This window comes from Hyperolius riggenbachi, chromosome 2 (assembly GCF_040937935.1).
Source record: "Hyperolius riggenbachi isolate aHypRig1 chromosome 2, aHypRig1.pri, whole genome shotgun sequence".
Taxonomy (NCBI): domain Eukaryota; kingdom Metazoa; phylum Chordata; class Amphibia; order Anura; family Hyperoliidae; genus Hyperolius; species Hyperolius riggenbachi.
In genome coordinates, this window is record NC_090647.1 from 328,003,320 (window position 1) to 328,016,006 (window position 12,687).

Here is a 12,687-nt window from a genome sequence, read left to right on the forward strand (position 1 = left end):
TGCTAGACTTAATATATAAGTTATAGTGACCGTTGTATATTATTATCTGCCAAAGCAAATTTCTACATTCTGTTTTCTATTGTAAGATTATTATTACCAACAGATGTGACAGATAGTTGAATAAATTAGTTGCATAACGTACTTCACATTGTACAAGAGATAACTAGACGTGATGTAAAATTAAAATGTGCCCTCCTTCCACCTCCTTCTATAGTCACGGTATTTTTCGCCACACAAGACGCTCCAGAATATAAGACGCACCCAGGTTTAGAGGGAAAAAAACAGGGAAAAAAATATAAACTAAACCTGGTGCGTCCATATTTCAGGAGTGTCTTGTACACAGGGCCGGCCTTAGGTTTCACAGCGCCCTGAGCGTAACCAAACTTTGGCGCCCCCCCCCCCATTCATCCTCTTCACGTGTGAGCGCGCCACACACATACACTAATGGGGGGGCTTAGTAGTGCGTAGGTAGAAAGGTAGGTGCCCCCAGTACAGGTTAGATAGGTAGGTACCTGCAATATAGGTTAGATAGGTAGATGCTCCCAGTATAGATTAGTTAGGTAGCTGCCCCCAGTATAGATTAGTTAGGCAGCTGCCCCCAGTATAGGTTAGATAGGTAGGTGCCCCCAGTATAGATTAGATAGGTAGCTGCCCCCCAGTATAGGTTAGATAGGTAGCTGCCCCCCAGTATAGGTTAGATAGGTAGCTGCCCCCCAGTATAGGTTAGATAGGTAGCTGCCCCCCAGTATAGGTTAGATAGGTAGCTGCCCCCCAGTATAGGTTAGATAGGTAGCTGCCCCCCAGTATAGGTTAGATAGGTAGGTGCCCCCAGTATAGGTTAGATAGGTAGGTGCCCCCAGTATAGGTTAGATAGGTAGGTGCCCCCAGTATAGGTTAGATAGGTAGGTGCCCCCAGTATAGGTTAGATAGGTAGGTGCCCCCAGTATAGGTTAGATAGGTAGCTGCCCCCCAGTATAGGTTAGATAGGTAGCTGCCCCCCAGTATAGGTTAGATAGGTAGCTGCCCCCCAGTATAGGTTAGATAGGTAGCTGCCCCCCAGTATAGGTTAGATAGGTAGCTGCCCCCCAGTATAGGTTAGATAGGTAGCTCCCCCCAGTATAGGTTAGATAGGTAGCTGCCCCCAGTATAGGTTAGATAGGTAGCTGCCCCCAGTATAGGTTAGATAGGTAGCTGCCCCCAGTATAGGTTAGATAGGTAGGTGCCCCCCAGTATAGGTAGGTGTCCCCAGTATTGGCTAGATAGGTAGCCGCCCCCAGTATAGGTTAGATAGGTAGCTGCCCCCCAGTATAGGTTAGATTAGGTAGGTATCCCCCAGGATAGGTGAGATAGGTAGCTTCCCCCCAGTATAGGTTAGATTAGGTAGCTGCCCCCCAGTATAGGTTAGATTAGGTAGGTGCCCCCCAGGATAGGTTAGATAGGTAGCTGCCCCCCAGTATAGGTTAGATTAGGTAGGTGCCCCCCAGGATATGTTAGATAGGTAGCCGACCCCCAGTATAGGTTAGATAGGTAGCTGCCCCCCAGTATAGGTTAGATAGGTAGCTGCCCCCCAGTATAGGTTAGATAGGTAGCTGCCCCCCAGTATAGGTTAGATAGGTAGCTGCCCCCCAGTATAGGTTAGATTAGGTAGGTGCCCCCCAGTATAGGTTAGATTGGTAGCTGCCCCCCAGTATAGGTTAGATAGGTAGCTGCCCCCCCAGGATAGGTTAGATAGGTAGCTGCCCCCCCCAGTATAAGGTAGGTAGGTAGGTAGGTGCCCGCCCCCCCTCATAGTGGAGGGGGGAGCCGCAGCGCGGGGAGGGCAGCCCGACCTCTCCCTCCCTTCCTCTCCCAGGGCTGCCCTCCGTGCTCCCCCCCTCAGACTGCAGCAGAGATAACTCACCTCCCTCGTTCCGATCGCCGGCGCCTCTCACTTGCAGTTGCCGCTGGTCTACTCTCTTCTACATAGTTACTGATGCACACTAAACTTCCTGCTTAACAGGAAGTTTAGTGCTTAACAGGAAGTTTAGTGTGCATCAGTAACTATGTAGAAGAGAGTAGACCAGCGGCAACTGCAAGTGAGAGGCGCCGGCGATCGGAACGAGGGAGGTGAGTTATCTCTGCTGCAGTCTGAGGGGGGGAGCACGGAGGGCAGCCCTGGGAGAGGAAGGGAGGGAGAGGTCGGGCTGCCCTCCCCGCGCTGCGGCTCCCCCCTCCATCACGGCGCACGGACATGTTTGTCCCCTTCACCCCCAGCAGCGGCACCAGGGGGCGGAGCGGGAGCAATCTTTAATAAAACATTCGGCCAGGGGACAGGAGCGCCCCCTGGAAGCCGGCACCCTGAGCGATCGCACCGGTCGCTCAGGTCAAAGGCCGGCCCTGCTTGTACATGACCTCCCCCAAGTGTCCTCCTGTCACCCCCATGCGTTTCGCTGTGGTTGTCGTTGCCCACCCCCCCCCCCCTGCCCCGCTTGCCTCTGCCCCCTTCCTCTGTGTAGCAGCAGCCTACTTCCTCCATCATACCCGCAGCGACTGAAGACATTCGGCTTCTCTGTGCGGCTTCTAATGACGCATCATTGATGACTAGAGATGTCGCGAATGGTTCGCCGGCGAACGGTTCCAGGCGAACTTCGGTGGTTCGCGTTCGCCTACCAAAGGCGAACTTTCCCGTAAGTTCGATTCGCCCCATAATGCTCTATTGAGCAAAACTTTGACCCTCTACATCACAGTCAGCAGACACATTGTTGCCAAACACACTGCTCTCAATGCTGGCGCCCCCCCTCCCTCCTCCAAGCAAGGTCCTTATACCATTTGACTCACTTGTCTGCCTACACTAATTAGTTAAGGGACAGCTGCTACACACTCTGCTAGGGTGATTTTAATTAGCCTCTTGTGGGCTCCTCCACCCCCCTCCCCTCTACTTATTCCCTCCTCCCTCCTACTGGAGGGAGGAGGGTCTCATCTGCCAGGGAATTACAGTATTTCAAAAACCAGCTTACATACCGTGACGGGGATTTGAACCCAGGTCTCAGTGTATGGTAGGTAACTAACATATCCATTATACCACCAACACTACTAGCTGAAAGGAGCTGTAACTAGCCTAGCATGCACCATTTATGCTCAATGCAAGAGAAAAATTAGACAAGACAAATAACATTTATATCACACTTTTCTCCTGGCAGACTCAAAGCACCAGAGCTGCAGCCACTAGGGCACACTCTAGGCAGTAGCAGTGTTAGGAAGACTTGCCTAAGGTCTCCTACTGAATAGGTGCTGGCTTACAGAACAGACAAAGCTGAGATTTGAACTCTGGTCTCCTGTGTCAGAGGCAGAGCCCTTAACCATTACACCTTTCGCTGGCACTAGAGGAAGCCACACAGAGAAGCCAGATGTCTTCAATCGCCGTAGCCATGATGGAGGAGGTAAGCCACTGCTCATACAGGGGGGAAAGGAATAGAGACAAGCGGGGCGAGAAAGCCACAGCAGGACACAGGCAGGGAATCCCCGATGATGGTGGGTCGGCGGTTTGCATCGGCCGGCGTTTGTAAGTTAGGGATTCCCTGCCTTTGCCGTATAAGACGCAGGTACTTTTTCTCTCCATTTTTTTTTTTTAGAGAAAAGGTGTGTCTTATACGACGGAAAGTACGGTACCTAAATCAGTTAATGTTGAACTGGCACATTCAGCTCCCACTAAACTGTCCATACACACATCGATATCTATAACGCAACAAGCAACATCAATCATAATTTCGATTGATTTGCAGAAAAAAATACTCAAAATTACAATCAGACAGTAGATTGCAATTGATCAGAGACAGAGGTAGATCGATGGCCCATAGCGTTGCACTGTATCAAACAAAGCAGCACTGCAGTTCGATGGTGAAAACTATTAAAAATCTGTGTGCAGCGTATGGGGAATCAATCCCTCTCTGGGGAATTGGTTGCATGTAACAATCTGACATGCTGCAAGATGTCAGGCCATCGTGATCGATCGGGTGGGTGCGCAGGTGTTGCAGTGAGCAATATTGGGACGAATGAAAAAACCCGTCGCTGTTCCCCCGGATAGCACGTGGCACGTGTGACGCTATACGCCGGTGCCGTGTATAGCGCTAATGGAGGAGCGGGTTTCTGAAGAAGGATGAATACCACTTAGTGGGTGACATAGGATAGGTAATGTATAAATGCGCACACGGGGGCACATTTATACACTAGGGACCAGAGGGGAGGTGATGGACTTGGCCGATTCCCAAAAAGATTTCATGCTGAATCAATCGGGAATCGACCTGCAGTGTATGGGTGGCCGACAGATCTGTCTCTTGGTCAAATCTGCCCATCATCGCTAGATTTATGCCCACCTTTAGTTTCTGTAGCTCAAAAACTGGGTAAAAGCAAAATTGAATCCAGTTGCTCCAGATAACACATTACTAATTTACATTCACCGACTTAAAAATAACACAACTAAGTTGAAACAAGATTTACAAGTCCAACCTCTCTCAAGTCAGCAGTTTTTTGATGAAAAAAAAAAAAAAAAGGGAAAATAAAAATTTCGCAGAGGGAGATATTACCAAATAACAAACACCCTCTTTATAAAACATTGAAAATGATACTTTAATTATCCCACAAATAATAAAATAATAAAGTAAAAAAAAAGTAAATGATCTTACAAAATAATCACCACCAAAACCTGGAAAACTGCAGATTAGTGAGAGCGTTTTGGTATTGACAATGTTTATCAGTAACCTGATGCCCATAAAGGAGTCAGTATACAAGTACTTTTTTTTACTCAAACAAAAGTAATAAACTTCAGATTCTCGATATTGGATAAAAACTGTTTTCCTTGATCTGTTTACAGAAGGATACATTAGAGAAGAGACTATGGAAAATACATGGGATATATTAAGTGTAGCACAGACTTGTTGCTACCGTCTTGATTTACTTGGGGATACAGATACGCCAGTTTAGTTGATACAAACTTAGCCCCGTAGTACAAAGAAAGGCTGAACTAGCAGAGAAGAATGAGGCTTAGCAGTACTCACACAGCTCAGCAAGGAACACACACCCAGGCAGGCACCCATGTTTGGAGAAAACAGCACAGCCACAGTCTGAGCAGCAATCGGAGCCTTGTGAGAGGCGAGCTACAAATTCTCGCTCCTCCCCCCTCCAGCAGGCTCACCTTACACAGAGGGAACCGCTCTGCTCTCTCTGCAGCAGTTTCCGGAAACTTTGGGTTGCTCCTAACTGTTCCCTCTGATTGGCTCTCATCTTTTCCCAGTGTAGTCAGTGCAAGTGTACACGAATCCTCTGCATGGGTCTCAGTTGTCTCTCTTTGGGCTCTATTCTCAAAGAGCCAAAAGTACCGCAAAATTTTAGCGCTAAATTCCCGCCAGCGGTAAACTCCGCATTTTTTCAGCATTCACTAACATTTTCCGCATGTTTTCCGCATGCGGGAAAAAAGATGCGGAAACAGGCATTATTCATGCGGGAATCATGCGGTAAAAAGGTCGCATGAAAAAGTGTTTAAAAAAAAAAAGTTAAAGTCCACCAAGCACAGCCCTTAAGCCTCCACACTTCATTAAAGTCAATGGGATGCGGAATATATCACCTACTACTTGTAGGTGATAAAAATTCGGTAATTAACGAAGAAATGATGCGCCTGAACATCTTTGAGAATTGATCTTTTATTGCGGAAAATACCGACTTTTGTGGAAATTTTACCGCATGAATCCCGCACTTTTATCACACTTTTTCCGCATGCGGAAAAAACATGCGGAACATTTTGAGAATCCCAACTTGCCGGTATTTTGGGTGCAAACTTCCCGCATGTACTTTACCGCATGCGGGAAGTCTTTGAGAATAGAGCCCTTTCTAGTCCTTGTGTTTGCACTAAAATCTTTCTGTCCATCTTTTACTTACATCCTCTGAAGCCTTGTACAATATATGAGCAGAAGTATCTTCAGCCAAGACGATTACTTCAGGCCATTAGGCAGGAAGCAAGCATTCTAATGGTACGTACACACAATACAATTTTTGGACGTATTTACTGTCAGATCGACTATTTCCAACAGGTCCGATCTGATTTCCAATCGATTTTCCTTAAAGGGAACCTTAACTGAAGGGGGGGGGGGGGGGGTAAAGAGTTTCCGCAACACGTACAACAATACGCGTTGCCGCATATCTACGCATGCGGAATGCGGCAACGCGTATTTTTTTATGCGTTGCGGTCCGCAACAGCGCTAATTGCAGTAAGGAATGCGTCCAATAATACGCATGGCGGCCGGCCTACTGGTGAGTCGTCAAAAAAGAAATTAAGTGACAGCGGGGGACCAGAGGATTCCAGAGCGGTTCCGAGGGCACAGGACTGCTGCAGGGGGCTGGTAATAGCCCCAGGTAATCGAAACGCTTTAACCCCGTTCAGTTAAGGTTCCCTTTAAGCTGGATCTACACGGCACGAGGTGTCTTTTCAATCGAGCCGCTAATGCGGCTCGATTGATAAGATCCGACAGGTCCGATCTCGTCGCGGCCGATTCCCCGCTCGTTCCTAGTGAGCAAACAATAGCGGGGAGTCGAGCGAAACGACGCGGACGAGCGGGGACGCGGCTGGTACGCGCGGGATTCGAGCCGCCGGATCGCTCCGTGTAGACCCGGCTTTTGAAGTGAATGGAAAATCGATCGGAAATCAGATTGGATCTGTTGGAAATAGTCAATCATAATAATTTAATTTATAATTTGACATTTATAATTTATGATCTGACAGTAAATATGTTCAAAAATTGTATTGGGTGTACCTAGCATTACAGCTACTTAACCACTTGCCGACCGCCTACTGCATATTGGCGGCGGCAAAGTGGCAGCCCCAGGACCACGTAACGCAGAATGGCGTCGGGTCCTGGGGCACTGTTTTGCCGGGGATCGCGCGCTGGAATGCGCACGCATCCGCCGGCAATAGGCTCCGCCCACCCGCGACGTCAACCTGCCGGCCAATCGGAAGCGCCGGCCGGTTGTTAACCCGACGATCGCCGCATAGGAAGCGTATAATGCGCTTTGTAATGTTTACAAAGTGTATTATACAGGCTGCCTCCTGCTCTGGTGGTCCCAGTGTCCGAGGGACCACCAGGGCAGGCTGCAGCCACCCTAGTCTGCACCCAAACACTCTGATCTGCCCCCCCCATGCCCCCTTATCGCCCACAGCACCCCTCAGACCCCCCCTCCCACCCCCCAGACCACTGTTTGCACCCAATCGCCCCCCTAATCACCCATCAATCACTCTCTGTCACTATCTGTCAATGCTATTTTTTTTTAGTCCCTAAACTGCCCCCTGGGGACTCCTGATCACCCCTCAGATTCTCCCCAGACCCCCCCCCCCCGTGTACTGTATGCATCTATCTCCCCTGATCACCTGTCAATCACCTGTCAATTACCCATCTATCACCCCCTGTCACTGCCACCCATCAATCAGCCCCTAACCTGCCCCTTGCGGGCCATCTGATCACCCACCCACACCATTAGATCGCCTGCAGACCCGACGTCAGATCACCTCCCAAGTGCACTGTTTACATCTGTTCTCTCCTCTAAACACCCACTAATTACCCATCAATCACCCCCTATCACCACCTGTCACTGTTACCCATCAGATTAGACCCTTATCTGCCCCTTGCGGGCACCCAATCACCCGCCCACACGCTCAGATTTCCCTCAGATTCCCCCTTATCAATTCGCCAGTGCCTTATTTACATCTGTTCTTCCCTGTAATAACCCACTGATCACCTGTCAATCACCTATCAATCACCCCCCCGTCACTGCCACCCATCAATCACCCCCTGTCACTGCCACCCATCAATCAGCCCCTAACCTGCCCCTTGCAGGCAATCTGATCACCCACCCACACCATTAGATCGCCTGCAGACCCGACTAATTACCCATCAATCACCCCCTGTCACCACCTGTCACTGTTGCCCATCAGATTAGACCCTAATCTGCCCCTAGGGCACCCAATCACACCCTCAGAACGCCCTCAGACCCCAGCCCTGATCACCTCGCCAGTGCATTGCTTGCATCTATTCCCCCCACTAATCACATCTTGAGACACCCATCAATCACCTCCTGTCACCACCTGTCACCCCCTAACACACCTACCCATCAAATCAGGCCCTAATTTGCCCCGTGTGGGCTCCTGATCACTCGGTCAAACCCTCAGATCCCCCTCAGACCCCCTTCCGATCATCTCCCCAGTGCATTGATTGCATCTATTTTCCCCTCTAACCACCCCCTGAGACACCCATCAATCACCTCCTGTCACCCCCCTAGCACTCCTATCCATCAGATCAGGCCCAATACAACCTGTCATGTAAGAGGCCACCCTGCTTATGACCGGTTCCACAAAATTCGCCCCCTCATAGACCACCTGCCATCAAAATTTGCAGATGCTTATACCCCTGAACAGTCATTTTGAGACATTTGGTTTCCAGACTACTCACGGTTTTGGGCCCGTAAAATGCCAGGGCAGTATAGGAACTCCACAAGTGACCCCTTTTTAGAAAAAAGACACCCCAAGGTATTCTGTTAGGTGTATGAAGCATTCATAGAAGATTTTATTTTTTGTCAAAAGTTTGCGGAAATTGATTTTTATTGTCTTTTCACAAAGTTTCATTTTTCACTAACTTGTGACAAAAAATAAGATCTTCTATGAACTCACCATACACCTAACGGAATACCTTGGGGTGTCTTCTTTCTAAAATGGGGTCACTTGTGGCGTTCCTATACTGCCCTGGCATTTTAGGGGCCCTAAACCGTGAGGAGTAGTCGAAAAAACAAATGCCTCAAAATGACCTGTGAATAGGACGTTGGGCCCCTTAGCGCACCTAGGCTGCAAAAAAGTGTCACACATGTCATATCGCCGTACTCAGGAGAAGTAGTATAATGTGTTTTGGGGTGTATTTTTACACATGCCCATGCTGGGTGGGAGAAATCTCTCTGTAAATGGACAATTCTGTGTAAAAAAAAATCTAATATATGTCATTTACAGAGATATTTCTCCCACCCAGCATGGGTATATGTAAAAATACACCACAAAACACATTATACTATTTCTTCTGAGCACGGCAGTACCACATGTGTGGCACTTTTTTGCAGCCTAACTGCGCTAAAAGGCCCAAAGTCCAATGAGTACCTTTAGGATTTCACAGGTTATTTTGCGACATTTGGGTTCAAGACTACTCCTCACGGTTTAGGGCCCCTAAAATGCCAGGGCAGTATAGGAACCCCACAAGTGACCCCATTTTAGAAAGAAGACACCCCAAAGTATTCTGTTAGGTGTATGACGAGTTCATAGAAGATTTTATTTTTTGTCACAAGTTAGCGGAAATTGATTTGTATTGGGTTTTTTTTCACAAAGTGTCAATTTCCGCTAACTTGTGACAAAAAATAAAATCTTCTATGAACTCACCATACTCCTAACGAAATACCTTGGGGTGTCTTCTTTCTAAAATGGGGTCATTTGTGGGGTTCCTATACTGCCCTGGCATTTTAGGGGCCCTAAACCGTGAGGAGTAGTCTTGAAACCAAATGTCGCAAAATGACCTGTGAAATCCTAAAGGTACTCATTGGACTTTGAGCCCCTTAGCGCAGTTAGGGTGCAAAAAAGTGCCACACATGTGGTATCGCCGTACTCAGGAGAAGTAGTATAATGTGTTTTGGGGTGTATTTTTACACATACCCATGCTGAGTGGGAGAAATATCTCTGTAAATGGACAATTGTGTGTAAAAAAATAAAAAAATTGTCATTTACAGAGATATTTCTCCCACCCAGCATGGGTTTGTGTAAAAATACACCACAAAACACATTATACTACTTCTCCTGAGTACGGCAATACCACATGTGTGGCACTTTTTTGCAGCCTAACTGCGCTAAGGGGCCCTAAGTCCAATGAGCACCTTTAGGCTTTACAGGGGTGCTTAGAATTTAGCACCCGCCAAAATGCCAGGACAGTAAACACACCCCACAAATGACCCCATTTTGGAAAGTAGACACTTCAAGGTATTCAGAGAGGAGCATGGTGAGTCCATGGCAGATTTCATTTTTTTTGTCGCAAGTTAGAAGAAATGGAAACTTTTTTTTTCCTTTTTTTTTTTGTCACAAAGTGTCATTTCCCACTAACTTGTGACAAAAAATAAAATCTTCTATGAACTCACCATGCCTCTCAGTGAATACTTTGGGATGTCTTCTTTCCAAAATGGGGTCATTTGGGGGGTATTTATACTATCCTGGAATTTTAGCACCTCATGAAACATGACAGGTGCTCAGAAAAGTCAGAGATGCTTCAAAATAAGAAAATTCACTTTTTTCACCATAGTTTGTAAACGCTATAACTTTTACCCAAACCAATAAATATACACTGAATGTTTTTTTTTTATCAAAGACATGTAGCAGAATAACTTTCGCGCTCAAATGTATAGGAAATTTTACTTTATTTGAAAAATGTTAGCACAGAAAGTAAAAAAAGTCATTTTTTTTGTCAAAATTCATGTCTTTTTTGATGAATATAATAAAAAGTAAAAATCGCAGCAGCAATCAAATAGCACCAAAAGAAAGCTGTATTAGTGACAAGAAAAGGAGGTAAAATTCATTTAGATGGTAGGTTGTATGACCGAGCAATAAACCGTTAAAGCGGCAGTGGTCTGAATGGACAAAAAGGCTCTGGTCCTTAAGGGGTTTTATGACTGCAGTCCTTAAGTGGTTAAAGAGACTCTGTAACAAATTTTTCAGCCTTAGTTCTTCTATCCTATGAGTTCCTATGCCTGTTCTAATGTGCTCTGGCTTACTGCAGCCTTTCCTAATTGCACTGTCTCTGTAATAAATCTTATCTTCTTTCCTCTGTCGCGTCTGTCGGGCTAAGGCTTGAATGTGTGGAATGTGCAGGGCTGCTTGTGATTGGATAGAAGCGATACACACCCTCTGCAGGCCTCCTGCACACTCTGTATGACTCACACACTCTGTTTATGTGAGCCTATTACAAGCTGGTTAGTTTGTTTGTAAACACTGCCTAAAACTGTTAATTACAAGCCAGGATTGCAGCAGAGAGTGGCAGAAACAGCACAGAGGGGCACAGGAGAAAATAAGGAATAGAATGGTATGCTTTTTAGTGTAAGAATATTAGAGTACAGATTCTCTTTAAAGTGATCCCAGGATGAAGCTCTGGATCAAATTCAGAGCCATACCTTGAAAGAGCTAATTTGAAGCCCCCCGTTGTTGAGCACGGCCCCTCCATATCAGGGCCGCGCAACTCTTCTTTCTGAAGCATGGCCGCGCTATAGCCGTGCGAGCCCACCCGCACGTGCACAGTAGCACGGAGCCCATGGCTCCGGCTTACTGCACATGTGCGGGCAGGCTGGGTCAGCTATCGCGCAGCCACGCTGGATGAAGAAGAGCTGCGCGGCCACGATATAATTAGCAGCAATGTGTTCAACAAGCGGGGACAACACAGCAGAGAGGGAAGCCTCAATAGGATTCTGAGGCTTCCCTCTCTTTAGGTAAATATCTAATTTTGTACCCCAGCTTCGGCTCGGGTAGACTTTAACGTTAGATACTTACCTATGTAGAGGAAAGACTGGTTACCATGGAGCCTTCCCAATTCTCTCTCCATTTCACCGCTGTTTGAATTTACACCCCCAGCTGTGTCTTTGGGTTTCCTCGGGAGGCTTTGGAAGTACTTGCACCCCCTAGTGCTTTGGAAGACAGGTGCATACATGCTGTGCATGTGCAAGCATGGAAACGTCTTAGGAAAGTAATTGGTGGCGCAAGTACTTTCGAAGCCTGTATGAGGTTTCTTGAAAAGATATTCCACCTAACAGGCCAAATACATTTAACAGGGGGCGGCACAGGAAAAACAGGAAGGAACAAGGCCAGGAAAGTCTTAACCACCCTGGCGTTCTATTGATTGTGCCAGGGTGGCTGCGCAGCACTATTTTTTTTATTTTTTTTGTTAAATCATGTAGCTAGCCTAGCGCTAGCTACATGATAGCCGCTGAGCAGCGGCATCCCCCTGCCCCTTCCGATCGCCTCGGGCGATCAGAGCAAACAGGAAATTCCGTTCAGAACGGGATTTCCTGTTTGGCTTCCCCGTCACCATGGCAACGATCGTGATGACGTCACCGATGTCATCGGCGTCGTGACGTTAGAGGGAGTCCCGATCCACCCCTCAGCGCTGCATGGCACTGATTGGCCAGGCTGCGCAGGGGTCTCGGCGGGGGCTTCCTGTTACGCGTCGGGTAGCGTAACAGGAATTTGTGAAAATCGGCCCAGCAGGGCCTGAGAAATCCACCGCGGCAGTAATGGACGAGCGGAGCTCGTCATTACCGCGGTTAATGGATCCAGAGCCTTTCCTCTACATAGGTAAATTTCTAACCTGAAGCGAGTTTCCTCACTTCAAGTTTACTTTACACTGACCATACACTATTCAATTATCATTTCATTTTGTTTTCAGTCGACATTACGATCATATTAACGGCTAAAATTAGTCAAAAGATAGATCCTCAATGTTAGTTTTTAGCCTGTTGTACAATAATTGAAAACTAAAAATCCAGTGATAATTGAATAGTGTATGGCCAGATCTAGTGTTGGCAATTTAATTTTATGTCACCTTAATTGCTCTTTCACACATGTCATCCCTTCTTCGCTATCCACTAGGTAGCTTT

At 47.2% G+C, this 12,687-nt stretch overlaps 1 protein-coding gene across 1 annotated transcript in view; it reads right to left on the reverse strand.

Moving 5' to 3' along the window:
- Positions 1–5,167, reverse strand: part of SERINC2 (serine incorporator 2) — a 61,704-nt gene extending 56,537 nt beyond the window's left edge. Inside the window, exon 1 of the mRNA XM_068265492.1 lies at positions 5,034–5,167. Within this exon, the coding sequence (XP_068121593.1) occupies positions 5,034–5,072 (39 nt within the window). The 5' untranslated portion in view covers positions 5,073–5,167. The remainder of the gene's footprint in view (positions 1–5,033) is intronic.
- Positions 5,168–12,687: the final 7,520 nt, after the last annotated feature.